At 48.6% G+C, this 20,410-nt stretch overlaps 1 protein-coding gene across 1 annotated transcript; it reads left to right on the plus strand.

Annotated features, from left to right (window-relative positions):
- The first annotated feature begins 312 nt into the window (after positions 1–312).
- On the plus strand, positions 313–18,547 carry LOC118081394 (HLA class II histocompatibility antigen, DR alpha chain). Its single transcript, XM_060271115.1, has 5 exons — positions 313–456; positions 1,489–1,746; positions 16,552–16,836; positions 17,276–17,417; positions 17,591–18,547. Exons 1-5 carry the CDS (start codon positions 375–377, stop codon positions 17,592–17,594), a joined length of 771 nt encoding a protein of 256 aa, XP_060127098.1. The 5' UTR covers positions 313–374; the 3' UTR covers positions 17,595–18,547.
- Positions 18,548–20,410: the final 1,863 nt, after the last annotated feature.

The following is a 20,410-nucleotide window of genomic DNA, read 5'->3' on the forward strand; positions in this document are numbered from 1 at the left end:
TCGCTTTGCAAGAAACATCTCTGGCGCTCGTGTCTCAGGAGCCCAATGCACAAACACAGGGGGGGGAGAGGACCCCCCGCAGCCCATTCCCTGGAGGAGACCCCTCCTCCCCTCTTGGAAAGATCCAGCCCTCGCCCCCAAATTTTAGCTGCCCTTTTTCTGCTACTGTTTTCGCTCCGTCTCCGGCTGAGGCTCCTGCCTGCGGATGGTTTACCTGGAGACAGGCTGGTCATCGCCAGGGCGCTTTTTCATTGGCTGAGCTGGCAGGGACTTTCCTGCTCCGCCAAAGCCGCCCCCTGGCCGCCCCCGCCCCACAGCCACTTGGAGGACGAGCATCCCCTTTTGGTGGTCGCCCCTCGGAGCGGGCTGCAGAGATGGACCCCAGAGGAGGAAGAGCCCTTTGCTGCCTCTGGGCGACCCTCCTCCTCGCCCCGCCAAGGGCCGGAGCCCTGAAAGGTCAGGGGGCGCAGGAGGGAGAGGGGAGATGTCTGGGGAGGGGTCCCGGGAGGTGGGTTAGGGGTCCCTGCAGAGAAGCCGGGTGGGGACATCAGGGGTGTAAGATTGCGCCCCTGGGCGTTGCTTGTGGGCAAAGCTGGAGGGGTCTCTTGGGATACAGGCAGGAGAAGCCCCCTCCCCCTGACAGGTGCAGAATCTGAACCCGGGAATACGGAGGGGCTGGCGAGAGGAAGGAAATTGGACGCCTCCCCCCCCCCCAAAAGAAAGAGGCGGGTGGAGGAATGTGAGGGAGGCTCTGATCCCTGAACTAAGCAGGTCCAGGTTTTTTTTTTAAAAAAAAGGGGGGGTGGGGGGCTTAGTGCAATTCATTCATGAGGATCCGTTTAAAATCATCTGGATCCGCGTTTTACCCTGTCCCGCTTTTCTGTTGGAAGGAGGGAAAGGTATATAAGACCATAATTGTTCTTTCTCCTTTAGGAGCTAGGCTGCCACAGAGACCTGCCTGGTTCACCAGTTGTGACCCCCAAAAGGCATCAGCCCCCCCACATTCCTAATACCCCCCCTCCGAAGACAGAGTGGTCTCTCTCCTCCCCAGCAACACAATAGAGGCCAGAAACTTTGGTGTACCATAAAAAAAAATATCTCTGAGCAGAACACTTATGAACTCGGAGGAAATCCATGTATTCTTGGTTTCACTTTGGGGCAAAGAGCTCAGGGCAGAGTTACATCCTTGCTATATTCACAACAACCCTCTGAGGAGACATGGATTGGTCTCTTGAAGGATTACTCTAACTCTCTATCTGCCAGAGTCACCCCACACACAAATGCACCCCAAGATCACCTTTTGGGGCTGTTACGGCTGTGAAATGAAGGGATTATAAAATTGACATGTGTGTGTGTTTGGGGGCAGAACAAGCCCCTCCTCCTTAGAGAGCCTTCCTGGTGGTGGCCCCATTCCTAGCAATGGGGCAGGTTCTCCCTCATCCTCCTGCAGGGTCCTAATGCCTCCCCCTCTCTCTCCCACCCCTGCAGTGGAGGACACCCTGGTGGAGCTGGACTTCTTCCAGGAGAGCTTCCCTTCGGAGAAGAAGTCCGGGGAGTTCCTGCTGGAGTTTGACAACGAGGAGATCCTGCACGTGGACTGGGAGAAGAAGCAGAATGTCTGGAGGCTGCCGGACTTCCAGCGCTTCACCAGCTTCGAGGTGCAGGGCGCCCTGGCCAACATCGCCGTCATGAAGAACAACATGGAGGTGCTCATGAAGCGAAGCAACCGCACCCGTGCCCTGAACGGTAGGACACGCCAGGGGGGCAGGGAAGAGAGCTGGGGGGCAGGCAGGGGGTGGTCTCTTGGCTTCTGACACGGAAGACACTTCAGGCCCCTGGCTGACTGAGACAGGCTAAAAGGAAAGGAAAACCTGATGGGAGGGGCAGCATTGCACTTTGTACAAGCTCAGAGGCTTTCCCAAACCTAGACACCCGGTGCAGAAATACCCACAGCAGTTAATGTAGTGCACATGGTGTGGGAGATTTTGCAGCCAAATCTCACAATGCATATTCTTGCTAGTTAGCATGTGAAGGGTTCCAGTCCACAGAGCTGTACTGGTGATACAGGGACTGAGAACATTGAAATGTAATTGGTAGAGAGGAATTTGGATGATGTTATCCCCCACCCCACGCCTGGGGAGGAAGAAGAAAGTAGTATTTTCTTCTCTCTCTCCCTTTGACCAATGATGGAAGCAGAGAGGCCCCCACTTGCTCCAATTTCAGGCACATGCCTGAATTTGTTTTTTGCTGTGAAATCAAATATTTTGTCTATGTTGTTTTAATGCTGTTGGTGCTGAGGATGAATGCTTGACTGTGAGCAAATATATGTTTTAAACTTCCTTTTCAGCTGAAGAACAACGAGAAGGTCACCAAGGGCGTGGAGGAGACAGACTTCTACCCCAGTGTGGACAACACATTCCGCAAGTTCTCCTACCTCCCCTTCGTCCCTGAGCAGGGAGACATCTACGTCTGCCAAGTGGAGCACTGGGGCATCCCAGAGGGAAAGATGGAGAAGACATGGGGTAAGCACCGGGCAGGATTGGGGCTTTTCTCTGGGACTTAAATTCAGAAACCCAGATTCATAGCTTATAAGAAACACGTTCTGATGATTGTGTTTTATGCAAATGAAGTACATTGGCACTTTTGAATATTTATTCTGGTCTTCCTAGCTGTAGGAGACAGTAAGGTGCTCAGCCCCCTTCAGGGGTTGCTCACTAAACAACTAAACAACATTGTATCTGACGAATTGTGCATGCACACGAAAGCTCATACCAAAATAAAAACTTAGTTGGTCTTTAAGGTGCTACTGAAGGAATTTTTTTATTTTGTTTCGACTAAACAACAGTGTATTAAGGGCTGTGGGGCCTGCGTGCCAGGACTCCTGGGTTCTTTCTTCTGCTGAACGCACGCAAAGAAACAGAGTCCCTCCTACCCCTGTCCTCTCTCTCTCTCCATCCCAGTTTCCAAGGCGCCCTCTCCCATCCCGGAGACGATGGAGAACGTGCTGTGTGCCCTGGGCTTGGCCTTTGGCATCCTGGGCATCATCGCTGGCACCATCCTTTTCTTCAAGGCCATGAGGATGAATGGTCGCAGGGGCCTCATGTGAGTCGAACCTGTTTCCCTTCATGGGCTCAGAGACAAATGCAAGGGAAGGCAAAATACATGGGGGAGGGGGCCTTTCCCACAGCAAATGGGTGTGGTGGGCCTCACCCTGCCCAGAAGGTGCTCAGCCTCAATACTTCGAGCTCACCAGCTCCCTTCTCCTTCCTTCTCAGATAATGGAGGATTCCTTTCCTGACTGCCTCTTCCTTAAACCTTCTCAGCTCAGCTCCTTTGCCAAGAGTCTCTTCTGCTATAATTCAGATGGAACGAGTTGCTACCTCCATGTGAAGCTTATCCTTAGAAGCTTTTTGGATAATATGTTTAACTTTTGAGAACAATTATGATAGCCAAAGATGCTTAGGCAGACTTACATTACTTTTCTCCCTTTTATGTTTCCCTCTTAACAAAGAAATTGCTCTCAGAGTGTTTAAGTAAACAATAAAAGTATATGATTTACTCACATGAAATGTCTTGCCCATGGTTCAATAGTTATAGCTCCCTCTATACATGTTCTGTAATTCCCTGGTGCCTTTGCTTCTGGATGTCCAGTAATCGTGGATTTTATAGAATCATAGAATCCTAGAGTTGGGAGGGACCCCAAGGGTAATCTAGTCCAACCCCCTGCATTGCAGGAATCTCAGCTAAATCATCTCTGACAGAGGGGCTTGTGGTTTGGCTGAAAATCCTCCCACAAACTCCAGGATTGAGTCAGGATAGGGGTTTTTTTTGGGGGGGGGTCCCTGCTTTGCCTCGCCTTGCATCTGCATGGCTCAAGGAGACCCCCTGCCAACAAAGTGTCAGGCATACTAATTCCTATCTCCACCCCACTTACCAAAAACATTCACCTCCCTCTCCAGTTTTTGGAGAGAGCCTTACTCAGTTCCGTGCATTGCACTGCAGGAAGAGACCCCTCAGGTGTTTCCTTAACCCCAAAGAGAATTCATTAAACTTGTTGGGGAAGTTTAGTTGTGAAGAGACCCCAAACACCTTTCTCATCCACATAAAGCACATAAAGCAGGGTTGTATCTGTCTGCGTGGAGGAAAAGATCCTTTATTCATCCGCAAAACTTTCCCAATGGCTTCTGTGTAGCCCATATTTCAAAAGCAATGAATAAATATTTCAGTTTGTTGATTTGTTTCTAGTCCTGTTTTCTCTGCCCATAAGCTCTGGATATATTTATTATTTTAAAATGAAAAGGTGAAGTGTTGAGGAAATGGGCAGCATTTCAATCAGAGTGGCTATATGGACCCCTCATGCTCTTAGGGCCAAATTCTGGGAGATAAAAGAAGACCAGGGGAGGGAGCTGGAGCAGAGGGACCCTTATCAGTCTGATAACCCAACTCTTCTGGTCCTCAGGGCCTGCTGTGCGTTGTGTGAAGCACCAAACCATTATCCCACAGGATCCACCCGGGAACCTCACTCTGTGGGAACAAAGGAGAGAAACAGAACAGCCCATCCCCCTGTCCTAAAATGCCTCACCAGAGCAATACATCTGCTCTTCCTGAGAGGAGTGAGTGAGGGGCGGGGAGAGGAAGAAAATGGGCAGAGACCCCCCTCCAAATGCAGTGTGCATGACTGCATCTCTTCTGCCAGGGGGAACAACCCACAGGGGAGGGGTGTGTTTCTGGACATGCAAGGTCAGGATGTGACCCAGTCAGCCTGGCCAAACCTCCATCATGATTTGGCTGTGTTGCCTGGATCATGCCTTGAAACCCTCAGGGAAGGCTTCACTCTTTTCTGGTGCCTCCCTATCTTGCCCCTGTTTTTGTGTCCAATTTAAGATAAATTAATGCAAGTTGAAGGAGTTGTTCAGCTCTTTCTCTCCCCCTTGCAAGAGTCTCCAGAAGGTAAATGACACCACAGGGGGGGGTTTGGGAGAGGCGTCCTTCCTGGAGCCAAGCCTTGAGCAGGAGCATCACAGAGGCCAACAGACAAGGCCCAGCTTGCTCTGCAATCTCATACTTTCTCCTGGATCTCAGGTGGTGGGATCCAAATGGGGGGGAGCCAATTAATGTTGTTGTTTAGTCGTTTAGTCATGTCCGACTCTTCGTAATCCCATGAACCAGAGCACACCAGGCAATTAATGCAGCAACACAAAAGGCTGAGTTTGGCAGAGGGTCAGGGCAGGAGTGCCGTCAGGGCAAGACTTGGGGGAAGAAGGCCAGGGCCCCAGTCAGCAGAAGGAGCAGGAGGCCCCTCAAGGCTGCAGGGCTGACTCTCCACATCTGGAAGCAGCTGAAGTAACACATGCTACCTGTACCTCTTTAAGGAGCGCATGAGTCGGAGTCTAGCCTTGCCAAGAGACCCCAAGTGGGATGAGAAGGGGCCCCTGAGCAGTGATCCTTCAGTATGGCAACATTTCTCAAATTTGGGATAAATGCAAGTGAACAGGGGCCTCCACAGCAGGTGGGCTGATCCCCAAAAGTCAGAAGTTGGAGAAGGGCTTATCCAGAGGGAAAGAGTTAGTGAGAAAGTGGGGTGTGGGTGGCCTAATCTTTGCAGGCTGTCTTCTTCCTCCTCCTTCCTCCCTCTTGGCTCTAAAAGGCTCCTTCTCCCCTTCAGCAGCCTAGGAGACAGTCAGAGACCAGCAAGTGCGGCACTCGTCTAAGGGGGTTGGGGGGTTGGGAGAGGCGGCCTTCCTGGCGCCAAGCCTTGAGCAGGAACATCGCAGAGGTTTTTGTGTCCTCATTAATAATAATAATAATAATTTATTTATACCCCGCCCATCTGGCTGGGTTTCCCCAGCCACTCTGGGCGGCTTCCAACAGAAATATTAAAATAGACTAATTTCTTAAAGATTAAAAGCTTCCCTAAACAGGGCTGCCTTCAGATGTCCTCTAAAAGTCTGGTAGTTGCTTTTCTCTTTGACATCTGGTGGGAGGGCGGATAAATTAATGCAAGTTGAAGGAGTTGTTCAGCTCTTTCTCTCCCCCTTGCAAGAGTCTCCAGAAGATAAATGACACCACAGAGGGGGGTTGGGAGAGGCGTCCTTCCTGGAGCCAAGCCTTGTGCAGGAACATCACAGAAGCCAACAGACAAGGCCCAGCTTGGTCTGCAATCTCATCCTGGATCTCAAATGGGTGGCATCCAAATTAGGGGGGAGCCTATTAATGCAGCAACACAAAAAGGCCGAATTTGGCAGAGCGGCAGGGCAGGAGTGCCATCAGGGCAAGACTTGGGGGAAGAAGGCCAGGGCCCCAGTCAGCAGAAGGAGCAGGAGGCCCCTCAAGGCTGCAGGGCTGACTCTCCACATCTGGAAGCAGCTGAAGTAACACATGCTACCAGTACGGAGGGTAAGAGTCAGAATCTGCATTGCCAAGAGACCCCAAGTGGGATGAGAAGGGGCCCCTGAGCAGTGATCCTTCAGTATGGCAACATTTCTCAAATTTGGGATAAATGCAAGTGAACAGGGGCCTCCACAGCAGGTGGGCTGATCCCCAAAAGTCAGAAGTTGGAGAAGGGCTGATCCAGAGGGAAAGGTGAGGGATAAATTGGAGTGTCGTTGGCCTGATCTTTGCAGGCTGTTTTCTTCCTCCTTTCTCCCCCTTGCCTATAAAAGGCTCCTTCTCCCCTTCAGCAGCCTAGGAGACAGTCAGAGACCAGCAAGTGCGGCACTCTAATGGGTTTGGCAAGAGCAAGGCGTTTCCCGCCCAGCAACTGATGACCAGGCAGCGTCGGGACCTGTGATTGGCTCCCATCAAGCCTACCCTCCAGGAAAGTCCCCAGCAGGACAATCCAATAGCCCCCCCCCCAAGTAGCAGGAGCAATTGCAACTACTGTATGCTTTCCCCCTCCCCCAACGCTGTTTTTTGCTTCAAAGCAGAAGTGGAGATTGTGACATTCGGATTCCCTCGAAACAGGAACTTTTAAAACAAGTACTGTAATTAGTTAATTGGAGCAGCTCTGGATTTAAGACCCGCTTCAAATAATTTATGGGGGGGGGGAGTTAAGACGCTCTCTTCTCCCCATTGTCAATAATCATCCCGTGTAAAATGTGAAATCCAACACTCTAATTTCTATTTTGGGGCTTAAATGCAAATCTGCAAATGGCAGACCCTTCATATTCCACTACCAACAACGTTTGCAAGCCGTGAGCTTGTAACAGCCTCTGCATTTTGCAGACTTCTGGGCCCATAGCACATGTCTCCCTCCCCCACCTCTCCTTCCTCCTGCCCCCTTGTTTCTGGCATCAGAGGAGACGTTGCAGAAAGGCGCTTGGGGGGAGCGTTTCGCTTCCCCACGCATGGAGGCCTGGAGCACAGCTCAGCATTCAGGGAAATGAAAGAGGGAAGCTGGCCAGGATCCAGGAGACTGAGGTCAACAGGGAGCGCAGCAAAACCTCCTCACATAGAAGAAGCTTCCAGCCCCCCCCCTACAGCACAGCCCCCCCTTCAGCCCAGCAGCAATGGTTTAAGAGGAATTGCAATTTCAGATAAGGACCCCCTTGGGAATGGCTGAGCTGAATGGAATGGGGCTGGGCAAGCCCCATAGCATCCTCTGCTAGAGAAATAGGGGCTCCTTGGCACAAGGTGGGGGGAGATTGAAGGTCTTGCTGGTTGTCACTCATGACAGTCGAGAAGAGAAACAGAGCAGCCCCCTCCCTCTTGCGTCCCTAGAGCAAAGTGGGCCATCTCTTCCTAAGGCAGGAGGAATGATTTCGGTGGGCTGTGGGGCAGGAGTCTCCTTCTCTGGAGGTCTTTAAGCAGAGGCTTGACAGGCATATGTCAAGAATGCTTTGATGGTGTTTCCTGCTTGGCAGGGGGTTGGACTGGATGGCCCTTGTGGTCTCTTCCAACTCTAGGATTCTATGATTCTATGAGGAAGAGGAGAGAACATGCAGAGACCCCTCCAAGTCCAGAGCGGATCCTCAAGGCTATGGGGCACAACCCACAGGGGAGGGTGGGGGGTGTTTCAGGTCAGCCAAGGTCAGGATGTAGCCCAGTCAGGCTGGCCAGACCTCCTTCATGAGTTGGCTGTGGGGCAGAGACCCAAGACCCCCTTTCCACCCAAAGGTCATCTTTGACTCAGGGCTCCTCTTGCAGCCCACATGGGATCAGGATGCGACCCCCCCAGTTGAAGACCAGCAGCAGCACAGAAGATGTCTGTCCTGAGAAGCCCAGGGAGAGAAGGAGTCACTGCTTTGGGGGATCTTTCCCCTCCTCTCCCTATTCTGTCTCTTCCTTGCAGAAATGTTGTTGTTGTTGTTGTTTAGTCGTTTAGTCGTGTCCGACTCTTCGTGACCCCATGGACCATAGCACGCCAGGCACTCCTGTCTTGCACTGCCTCCCGCAGTTTGGTCAAACTCATGTTCGTAGCTTCGAGAACACTGTCCAACCATCTCGTCCTCTGTCGTCCCCTTCTCCTAGTGCCCTCAATCTTTCCCAACATCAGGGTCTTTTCCAAGGATTCTTCTCTTCTCATGAGGTGGCCAAAGTATTGGAGCCTCAGCTTCACGATCTGTCCTTCCAGGGAGCACTCAGGGCTGATTTCCTTAAGAATGGATAGGTTTGATCTTCTTGCAGTCCACGGGACTCTCAAGAGTCTCCTCCAGCACCATAATTCAAAAGCATCAATTCTTCGGCGATCAGCCTTCTTTATGGTCCAGCTCTCACTTCCATACATTGCTACTGGGAAAACCATAGCTTTAACTATACGGACCTTTGTCGGCAAGGTGATGTCTCTGCTTTTTAAGATGCTGTCTAGGTTTGTCATTGCTTTTCTCCCAAGAAGCAGGCGTCTTTTAATTTCGTGACTGCTGTCACCATCTGCAGTAATCAAGGAGCCCAAGAAGGTGAAATCTCTCACTGCCTCCATTTCTTCCCCTTCTATTTGCCAGGAGGTGATGGGACCAGTGGCCATGATCTTGGTTTTTTTGATGTTGAGCTTCAGACCATATTTTGCGCTCTCCTCTTTCACCCTCATTAAAAGGTTCTTTAATTCCTCCTCGCTTTCTGCCATCAAGGTTGTGTCATCTGCATATCTGAGGTTGTTGATATTTCTTCCGGCAATCTTAATTCCTGTTTGGGATTCATCTAGTCCAGCCTTTCGCATGATGAATTCTGCATATAAGTTAAATAAGCAGGGAGACAATATACAACCTTGTCGTACTCCTTTCCCAATTTTGAACCACTCAGTTGTTCCATATCCAGTTCTGACTGTAGCTTCTTGTCCCACATAGAGATTTCTCAGGAGACAGATGAGGTGATCAGGCACTCCCATTTCTTTAAGAACTTGCCATAGTTTGTTGTGGTCGACACAGTCAAAGGCTTTTGCATAGTCAATGAAGCAGAAGTAGACGTTTTTCTGGAACTCTCTAGCTTTCTCCATAATCCAGCGCATGTTTGCTATTTGGTCTCTGGTTCCTCTGCCTTTTCGAAATCCAGCTTGCACTTCTGGGAGTTCTCGGTCCACATACTGCTTAAGCCTGCCTTGTAGAATTTTAAGCATAACCTTGCTAGCGTGTGAAATGAGCGCAATTGTGCGGTAGTTGGAGCATTCTTTGGCACTGCCCTTCTTTGGAATTGGGATGTAGACTGATCTTCTCCAATCCTCTGGCCATTGCTGAGTTTTCCAAACTTGCTGGCATATTGGGTGTAGCACCTTAACAGCATCATCTTTTAAAATTTTAAATAGTTCAGCTGGAATATCATCACTTCCACTGGCCTTGTTATTAGCAGTGCTTTCTAAGGCCCATTTGACTTCACTCTCCAAGATGTCTGGCTCAAGGTCAGCAACCACACTACCTGGGGTGTACGAGACCTCCATATCTTTCTGGTATAATTCCTCTGTGTATTCTTGCCACCTCTTCTTGATGTCTTCTGCTTCTGTTAGGTCCTTACCACTTTTGTCCTTGATTATGGTAATCTTTGTACAAAATGTTCCTTTCATGTCTCCAATTTTCTTGAACAGATCTCTGGTTTTCCCCATTCTATTGTTTTCCTCTATTTCTTTGCATTGCTCATTTAAGAAGACCCTCTTGTCTCTCCTTGCTGTTTTTTTGAAATCTGCATTCAGTTTCCTGTATCTTTCCCTATCTCCCTTGCATTTTGCTTGCCTCCTCTCCTCCGCTATTTGTAAGGCCTCGTTGGACAGCCATTTTGCTTTCTTGCATTTCCTTTTCCTTGGGATGGTTTTCGTTGCTGCCTCCTGTATAATGTTACGAGCCTCCATCCATAGTTCTTCAGGCACTCTGTCCACCAAATCTAAATCCTTAAACCTGTTCCTCACTTCCACTGTGTATTCATAAGGGATTTGATTCAGATTGTATCTTACTGGCCCAGTGGTTTTTCCTACTTTCTTCAGTTTAAGCTGGAATTTTGCTATAAGAAGCTGATGATCTGAGTTACAGTCAGCTCCAGGTCTTGTTTTTGCTGACTGTATAGAGCTTCTCCATCTTTGGCTGCAGAGAATATAATCAATCTGATTTCGATGCTGCCCATTTGGTGATATCCATGTGTAGAGTCGTCTCTTGTGTTGTTGGAAGAGAGTGTTTGTGATGACCAGCTTGTTCTCTTGACAGAACTCTATTAGCCTTTGCCCTGCTTCATTTTGAACTCCAAGGCCAAACTTGCCAGTTGTTCCTTTTATCTCTTGATTCCCTACTTTAGCATTCCAATCCCCTGTAATGAGAAGAACATCCTTCTTTGGTGTCATTTCTAGAAGTTGTTGTAGGTCTTCATAGAATTGGTCAATTTCACTTTCTTCAGCTCCGGTAGTTGGTGCATAAACTTGGATTACTGTGATGTTAAAAGGTCTGCCTTGGATTCGTATCGAGATCATTCTGTCATTTTTGAGGTTGCATCCCATTACAGCTTTTGCCACTCTTTTGTTGACTATGAGGGCCACTCCATTTCTACTACGGGATTCTTGCCCACAGTAGTAGATATGATAGTCACCCGAACTGAATTCGCCCATTCCCTTCCATTTTAGTTCACTGATGCCCAGGATGTCGATATTTATTCTTGTCATCTCATTTTTGACCACATCCAGCTTACCTCCACTCATGGTTCTTACATTCCAGGTTCCTATGCAATATTTTTCTTTACAGCATCGGACTTTCCTTTCGCTTCCAGGCATATCCGCAACTGAGCGTCCTTTCGGCTTTGGCCCAGCCGCTTCATCAGCTCTGAATCTACTTGTACTTGTCCTCCGCTCTTCCTCAGTAGCATGTTGGACGCCTTCCGACCTGAGGGGCTCATCTTCCAGCGTCATAACTTTTATATGCCTGTTGTCTTTGTCCATGGAGTTTTCTTGGCAGGGATACTGGAGTGGCTTGCCAGTTCCTTCTCCAGGTGGATCACGTTTAGTCAAAACTCTCCACTATGACCTGTCCATCTTGGGTGGCCCTGCATGGCATAGCTCATAGCTTCTCTGAGTTATTCAAGCCCCTTCGCCACGACAAGGCATTGATCCATGAAGGGGCCTTGCAGAAATGCCTCCTTCCAAAAGAGTCGCCCAGCAGCTCTTCCTCCCTCCCCTTGGTCAAGGACACCTGCCCCACAGAGCAGAGGGGTTGGGGAGAGGAGGAAGGGGCAAGGGACACTTTGGCTGAATCGCCCCTTTTGGTGGTCGCCCCTCGGAGCGCCTCGCCCGCCTCAGCCCTGGAAGAGCTGCAGAGATGGAGCCCACCAGAGGAGGAAGAGCCCTTTGCTGCCTCTGGGCGACCCTCCTCCTCGCCCCGCCAAGGGCCGGAGCCCTGAAAGGTCAGGGGGCTCAGGAGGGAGGGGGAGATGCCTGGGGAGGGGTCCCGGGAGGGGGGGTTAGGGTTCCCCGCAAAGAAGCTGGGGCGATTGGGGGGAGAAAGATTGCGCCCCTGGGCGTTTCTTGTGGGCAAAGCTGGAGGGGTCTCTTGGGCTACAGGGAGGAGAAGCCCCCTCCCCCTGACAGGTGCACAGGCTGCTGCTGTTTTTACCCCGTTTACTCCTCTCATTTTTAAAACTAAACCACCTTACTTGAGGGAGCAAATCCTCCTAGCCCGTCACCCTCCCATTTCACACACCTTTTCGTTGGAGGTGGGGGAACGTCCACTTTCCTCCCTCCCCCCATCCCTCCATATTCCGCAACCCCCCCACACACACCTAGCTTAAAAGATCGGAGTCTGCGCCCCTAGCCTTTCCTGTTAGAAGGAGGGAAAGGAAAATAAAACAAGAATTATTATTCATCTCTGTGGGCTCGGCTGCCACAGAGACCTGTCTGGTCTGGAAGCCCCCCAGTGGTCGCCTCCAAAAGGCACCAGCCCCCCCCCCCATCCCATTGCCCCCGAATACAGAGTGGTCTCTTCTCCTGGCACAAAAGGGGCCAGAAACTCTGGCGGACCCTAAAAACCTCGGAGCAGCAGAACTTGCTTCCTTCGGCAGCCCCTCCATATCCCCACTTGCCTGACAAAGGCACTTACTCCCGAGAAGACGCGATTTAGTTTGAATGAGTGAACTCCACAAGGAAGTCGCTTCAGGAAAGGAAAGAGGCGCGTGGCCAATGGCTCCGTCTGTGTGTCCGACAGTTTTATCTCTTTTAAAAAGATGCCCAAAGCTTTAATTCGTGGCAGCCATGAGGCAACTCAAGGGGGGGGGCTGTGGGTGATCCACGCTTGAGAGAGGAAATCCATTTATTACTGGTTTCACTTTGAGGCAAGGAGCAAAGCAGAGAGCTACTCCCATGTTATCTTCACAACAAATTTGCAAGCTGAGCTAGGGACATGGGAACATGGGTTGGTTGGTCTCTTTGAATAATTATTCCTCCTTTCGCCCCAAACACAAATGCACCCCAGGATCACCTTTTGGGGCTGTTATGGCTGTGAAATGAGGGGATTCTAACATTGACATGTGTGGGTGTTTGGGGACAGATCAAGCGCCTCCTCCTTAGAGAGCCTTCCTGGTGGTGGCCCCATTCCTAGCAATGGGGCAGGTTCTCCCTCTTCCTGCTGCAGGGTCCTAATGCCTCCCACTCTCTCTCCCACCCCTGCAGTGGAGGACACCCTGGTGGAGCTGGACTTCTTCCAGGAGAGCTTCCCTTCGGAGAAGAAGTCCGGGGAGTTCCTGCTGGAGTTTGACAACGAGGAGATCCTGCACGTGGACTGGGAGAAGAAGCAGAACGTCTGGAGGCTGCCGGACTTCCAGCGCTTCACCAGCTTTGAGGTGCAGGGCGCCCTGGCCAACATCGCCGTCATGAAGAACAACATGGAGGTGCTCATGAAGCGAAGCAACCGCACCCGTGCCCTGAATGGTAGGACACGCAAGGGTATGGGGGGGAGAGCGCTGGGGGGCAGGCAGGGGGTGGTCTCTTGGCTTCTGACACGGAAGACCCTTCAGGACCCCTTTCTGCCAACCCAGAAGGAACTCTGCTCAAGGGAGGCTAAAGGGGAGGAAAACCTGATGGGAGGGGCAGCATTGCACTTTGTACATGGTCAGAAGCATTCCGAAACCTGAACACCCGGTGCAAAAATACCCAAAGCAGTTAATGTAGGGCACATGGTGTGGGAGATTTTGTAGTCAAATCTCACAATGCATATTCTTGCTAGTTAGCATGTGAAGGGGTCAAGTCCACAGAGCTGTACTGTGGAATTTGGGTGGTGTTATTCCCGCCCCCTCCGCCTGGGGAGGAAGGATGTTGTTGTTTAGTCGTTTAGTCGTGTCCGACTCTTCGTGACCCCATGGACCATAGCACGCCAGGCACTCCTGTCTTGCACTGCCTCCCGCAGTTTGGTCAAACTCATGTTCGTAGCTTCGAGAACACTGTCCAACCATCTTGTCCTCTGTCGTCACCTTCTCCTAGTGCCCTCAATCTTTCCCAACATCAGGGTCTTTTCCAAGGATTCTTCTCTTCTCATGAGGTGGCCAAAGTATTGGAGCCTCAGCTTCACAATCTGTCCTTCCAGGGAGCGCTCAGGGCTGATTTCCTTCAGAATGGATAGGTTTGATCTTCTTGCAGTCCATGGGACTCTCAAGAGTCTCCTCCAGCACCATAATTCAAAAGCATCAATTCTTCGGCGAGCAGCCTTCTTTATGGTCCAGCTCTCACTTCCATACATCACTACTGGGAAAACCATAGCTTTAACTATACGGACCTTTGTCGGCAAGGTGATGTCTCTGCTTTTTAAGATGCTGTCTAGGTTTGTCATTGCTTTTCTCCCAAGAAGCAGGCGTCTTTTAATTTCGTGACTGCTGTCACCATCTGCAGTGATCAAGGAGCCCAAGAAAGTAAAATCTCTCACTGCCTCCATTTCTTCCCCTTCTATTTGCCAGGAGGTGATGGGACCAGTGGCCATGATCTTGGTTTTTTTGATGTTGAGCTTCAGACCATATTTTGCGCTCTCCTCTTTCACCCACATTAAAAGGTTCTTTAATTCCTCTTCGCTTTCTGCCATCAAGGTTGTGTCATCTGCATATCTGAGGTTGTTGATATTTCTTCCAGCAATCTTAATTCCGTTTTAGGATTCATCTAGTCCAGCCTTTCGCATGATGAATTCTGCATATAAGTTAAATAAGCAGGGGGACAATATACAACCTTGTCGTACTCCTTTTCCAATTTTGAACCAATCAGTTGTTCCATATCCAGTTCTAACTGTAGCTTCTTGTCCCACATAGAGATTTCTCAGGAGACAGATGAGGTGATCAGGCACTCCCATTTCTTTAAGAACTTGCCATAGTTTGCTGTGGTCGACACAGTCAAAGGCTTTTGCATAGTCAATGAAGCAGAAGTAGACGTTTTTCTGGAACTCTCTAGCTTTCTCCATAATCCAGCGCATGTTTGCTATTTGGTCTCTAGTTCCTCTGCCCTTTCGAAATCCAGCTTGCACTTCTGGGAGTTCTCGGTCCACATACTGCCTAAGCCTGCCTTGTAGAATTTTAAGCATAACCTTGCTAGCGTGTGAAATGAGCGCAATTGTGCGGTAGTTGGAGCATTCTTTGGCACTGCCCTTCTTTGGAATTGGGATGTAGACTGATCTTCTCCAATCCTCTGGCCATTGCTGAGTTTTCCAAACTTGCTGGCATATTGGGTGTAGCACCTTAACAGCATCATCTTTTAAAATTTTAAATAGTTCAACTGGAATATCATCACTTCCACTGGCCTTGTTATTAGCAGTGCTTTCTAAGGCCCATTTGACTTCACTCTCCAAGATGTCTGGCTCAAGGTCAGCAACCACACTACCTGAGGTGTACGAGACCTCCATATCTTTCTGGTATAATTCCTCTGTGTATTCTTGCCACCTCTTCTTGATGTCTTCTGCTTCTGTTAGGTCCTTACCACTTTTGTCCTTGATTATGGTAATCTTTGTACGAAATGTTCCTTTCATATCTCCAATTTTCTTGAACAGATCTCTGGTTTTCCCCATTCTATTGTTTTCCTCTCTTTCTTTGCATTGCTCATTTAAGAAGACCCTCTTGTCTCTTCTTGCTGTTTTTTGGAAATCTGCATTCAGTTTCCTGTATCTTTCCCTATCTCCCTTGCATTTTGCTTGCCTCCTCTCCTCCGCTATTTGTAAGGCCTCGTTGGACAGCCATTTTGCTTTCTTGCATTTCCTTTTCCTTGGGATGGTTTTCGTTGCTGCCTCCTGTATAATGTTACGAGCCTCCATCCATAGTTCTTCAGGCACTCTGTCCACCAAATCTAAATCCTTAAATCTGTTCCTCACTTCCACTGTGTATTCATAAGGGATTTGATTCAGATTGTATCTTACTGGCCCAGTGGTTTTTCCTACTTTCTTCAGTTTAAGCTGGAATTTTGCTATAAGAAGCTGATGATCTGAGTTACAGTCAGCTCCAGGTCTTGTTTTTGCTGACTGTATAGAGCTTCTCCTTCTTTGGCTGCAGAGAATATAATCAATCTGATTTCGATGCTGCCCATTTGGTGAGATCCATGTGTAGAGTCGTCTCTTGTGTTGTTGGAAGAGAGTTTTTGTGATGACCAGCTTGTTCTCTTGACAGAACTCTATTAGCCTTTGCCCTGCTTCATTTTGAACTCCAAGGCCAAACTTGCCAGTTGTTCCTTTTATCTCTTGATTCCCTACTTTAGCAATCCAATCCCCTGTAATGAGAAGAACATCCTTCTTTGGTGTCATTTCTAGAAGGTGTTGTAGGTCTTCATAGAATTGGTCAATTTCACTTTCTTCAGCACCGGTAGTTGGTGCATAAACTTGGATTACTGTGATGTTAAAAGGTCTGCCTTGGATTCGTATCGAGATCATTCTGTCATTTTTGAGATTGCATCCCATTACAGCTTTTGCCACTCTTTTGTTGACTATGAGGGCCACTCCATTTCTTCTACAGGATTCTTGCCCACAGTAGTAGATATGATAGTCACCCGAACTGAATTCGCCCATTCCCTTCCATTTTAGTTCACTGATGCCCAGGATGTCGATATTTATTCTTGTCATGCTGAAAATAGGTATTTATTCTTGTCATGCTGAAAATGGGTTTTAATCCCATTTCTTTCTCAATCTCCTTCCTCAGTTGCTCCTTCGGCCACTGTGTACCCAGAAAATGCTGTGGAACTGGGGGACCCCAACATCCTCATCTGCTTTGTGGACAGGTTCTCCCCCCCAGTGCTGAACATCACCTGGCTGAAGAACAAGGAGGAGGTCTCCGAGGGCGTGGAGGAGACAGACTTCTACCCCAGCGTGGACAACACTTTCCGCAAGTTCTCCTACCTCCCCTTCGTCCCTGAGCAGGGAGACATCTACGTCTGCCAAGTGGAGCACTGGGGCATCCCAGAGGGAAAGATGGAGAAGACATGGGGTAAGCACCGGGCAGGATTGGGGCTTTTCTCTGGGACTTAAATTCAGAAACCCAGATTCATAGCTTATAAGAAACACATTCTGATGATTGTGTTTTATGCAAATGAAGTACATTGGCACTTTTGAATATTTATTCTGGTCTTCCTAGCTGTAGGAGACAGTAAGGTGCTCAGCCCCCTTCAGGGGTTGCTCACTAAACAAATAAACAACATTGTATCTGACGAATTGTGCATGCACACGAAAGCTCATACCAAAATAAAAACTTAGTTGGTCTTTAAGGTGCTACTGGAGGAATTTTTTTATTTTGTTTCGACTAAACAACAGTGTATTAAGGGCTGTGGGGCCTGCGTGCCAGGACTCCTGGGTTCTTTCTTCTGCTGAACGCACGCAAAGAAACAGAGTCCCTCCTTACCCCTGTCCTCTCTCTCTCTCCATCCCAGTTTCCAAGGCGCCCTCTCCCATCCCGGAGACGATGGAGAACGTGCTGTGTGCCCTGGGCTTGGCCTTTGGCATCCTGGGCATCATCGCTGGCACCATCCTTTTCTTCAAGGCCATGAGGATGAATGGTCGCAGGGGCCTCACGTGAGTCGAACCCGTTTCCCTTCATGGGCTCAGAGACAAATGCAAGGGAAGGCAAAATACATGGGGGAGGGGGCCTTTCCCACAGCAAATGGGTGTGGTGGGCCTCACCCTGCCCAGAAGGTGCTCAGCCTCAATACTTCGAGCTCACCAGCTCCCTTCTCCTTCCTTTTCAGATAATGGAGGATTCCTTTCCTGACTGCCTCTTCCTTAAACCTTCTCAGCTCAGCTCCTTTGCCAAGAGTCTCTTCTGCTATAATTCAGATGGAACGAGTTGCTACCTCCATGTGAAGCTTATCCTTAGAAGCTTTTTGGATAATATGTTTAACTTTTGAGAACAATTATGATAGCCAAAGATGCTTAGGCAGACTTACATTACTTTTCTCCCTTTTATGTTTCCCTCTTAACAAAGAAATTGCTCTCAGAGTGTTTAAGTAAACAAGAAAAGTATATGATTTACTCACATGAAATGTCTTGCCCATGGTTCAATAGTTATAGCTCCCTCTATACATGTTCTGTAATTCCCTGGTGCCTTTGCTTCTGGATGTCCAGTAATCGTGGATTTTATAGAATCATAGAATCCTAGAGTTGGGAGGGACCCCAAGGGTAATCTAGTCCAACCCCCTGCATTGCAGGAATATCAGCTAAATCATCTCTGACAGAGGGGCTTGTGGTTTGGCTGAAAATCCTCCCACAAACTCCAGGATTGAGTCAGGATAGGGGTTTTTTTGGGGGGGGGTCCCTGCTTTGCCTCGCCTTGCATCTGCATGGCTCAAGGAGACCCCCTGCCAGCAAAGTGTCAGGCATACTATTTCATATCTCCACCCCACTTACCAAAAACCATTCACCTCCCTCTCCAGTTTTTGGAGAGAGCCTTACTCAGTTCTGTGCATTGCACTGCAGGTATAGACCCCTCAGGTGTTTCCTTAATCCCAAAGAGAATTCATCCATCTTTTGGGGGAAGTTTAGTTGTGAAGAGACCCCAAACACCTTTCTCATCCACATAAAGCACATAAAGCAGGGTTGTATCTGTCTGCGTGGAGGAAAAGATCCTTTATTCATCCGCAAAACTTTCCCAATGGCTTCTGTGTAGCCCATATTTCAAAAGCAATGAATAAATATTTCAGTTTGTTGATTTGTTTCTAGTCCTGTTTTCTCTGCCTATAAGTTCTGGATAAGGTGAAGTGTTGAGGAAATGGATAGCATTTCAACCAGAGTGGCTATATGGACCCCTCATGCTCTTAGGGCCAAATTATGGGAGATAAAAGAAGACCAGGGGAGGGAGCTGGAGCAGAGGGACCCTTATCAGTCTGATAACCCAACTCTTCTGGTACTCAGGGCCTGTTGTGGGTTGTGTGAAGCACTAACCTATACTGTCTCCCACAGGATCCACCTGTGGATCCCATATCTGTGGGAACAAAGGAGAGAAACAGAACAGCCCACCCCCATGTCCTAAAATGCCTCACCAGAACAAAGCACCTGCTCTTTCTGAGTCTGGAGTGAGTGATGGGGGGGGGGAATGAAGAAAATGTGAAGAGACCCCCCTCCAAATGCAGTGTGCATGACTGCATGTCTTCTGCCAGGAAGAACAATTCACAGGGAAGGGGTGTGTTTCAGGACGTGGATGGTCAGGGTGTGACCCAGTCAGCCTGGCCAGACCACCATCATGATTTGGCTGTGTTGCCTGGAACATGCCTTGAAACCCTCAGGGAAGGCTTCACTCTTTTCTGGTAGCTCCCTATCTTGCCCCTGTTTTTGTGTCCAATTTAAGATAAATTAATGCAAGTTGAAGGAGTTGTTCAGCTCTTTCTCTCCCCCTTGCAAGAGTCTCCAGAAGGTAAATGACACCACAGGGGGGGGTTTGGGAGAGGCGTCCTTCCTGGAGCCAAGCCTTGAGCAGGAGCATCACAGAGGCCAACAGACAAGGCCCAGCTTGCTCTGCAATCTCATACTTTATCCTGGATCTCAGGTGGTGGGATCCAAATTTGGGGGGAGTCAATTAATGCAGCAACACAAAAGGCTGAGTTTGGCAGAGGGGCAGAGCAGGAGTGCCGCCAGGGCAAGACTTGGGGGAAGAAGGCCAGGGCCCCAGTCAGCAGAAGGAGCAGGAGGCCCCTCAAGGCTGCAGGGCTGACTCTCCACATCTGGAAGCAGCTGAAGTAACACATGCTACCTGTACCTATTTAAGGAGGGTGAGAGTCAGGCATGCATATTTATGGTATGATAAAGTAAAGGCCCACAAAGGATTTAAAAATCATATAATCAGAAAATCATTGTATAATGTATGGATTAGGTATAAAGATGTGTTAAAAAGAAAAACACCTAAATGGATTTCACCTTTGGAGGCCAAGACTCTTAAAAGGCTTAACATGGAAACCAATTGGCCAAAGTATAGAGATTTGTTGATTGAAGGAGGAGACCAATTTAAGTTAAAAACATATGATGAATTAAAACATAAACTTGATGATTGGCTCCAATATCATCAGATTAATGAAGTATTTAAAATGGATAGAAAATTTGGTTTTCAATCTTAGAAGTCAAAGTTGGAAACAGAATTGTTGGAACTTAAGACGAAATTACTTTCCAGAATGTACAAATTATTGCTTGAGTGGCATACGAAAGATGAACAAACAAAGAATGTTATGATTTTGTGGGCAAAGGATGTTGCACATAATATTATGATAGAGGATTGGGAAAAACTTTGGCAACAGAATATCAAATTTACTGCATGTAGTTTGCTAAGAGAAAACATAATGAAAATGATGTATAGATGGTATCTTACACCAGTAAAATTAGCTAAGATCTATCATAACCATGATAATAAATGTTGGAGATGCAAGAAAGAAGAGGGTTCCTTTTACCACATGTGGTGGACGTGTCCACTGGTAAGTGACTTCTGGGATAAGATTTATAATGAACTTTAAAAAGTGTTGAAAAACACATTTGTTAAGAAACCAGAAGCATTTCTAGTGGGCATTGTCGGTAATGAGATTCCT

The sequence above is a fragment of the Zootoca vivipara genome, chromosome 2 (assembly GCF_963506605.1).
Source record: "Zootoca vivipara chromosome 2, rZooViv1.1, whole genome shotgun sequence".
Taxonomy (NCBI): domain Eukaryota; kingdom Metazoa; phylum Chordata; class Lepidosauria; order Squamata; family Lacertidae; genus Zootoca; species Zootoca vivipara.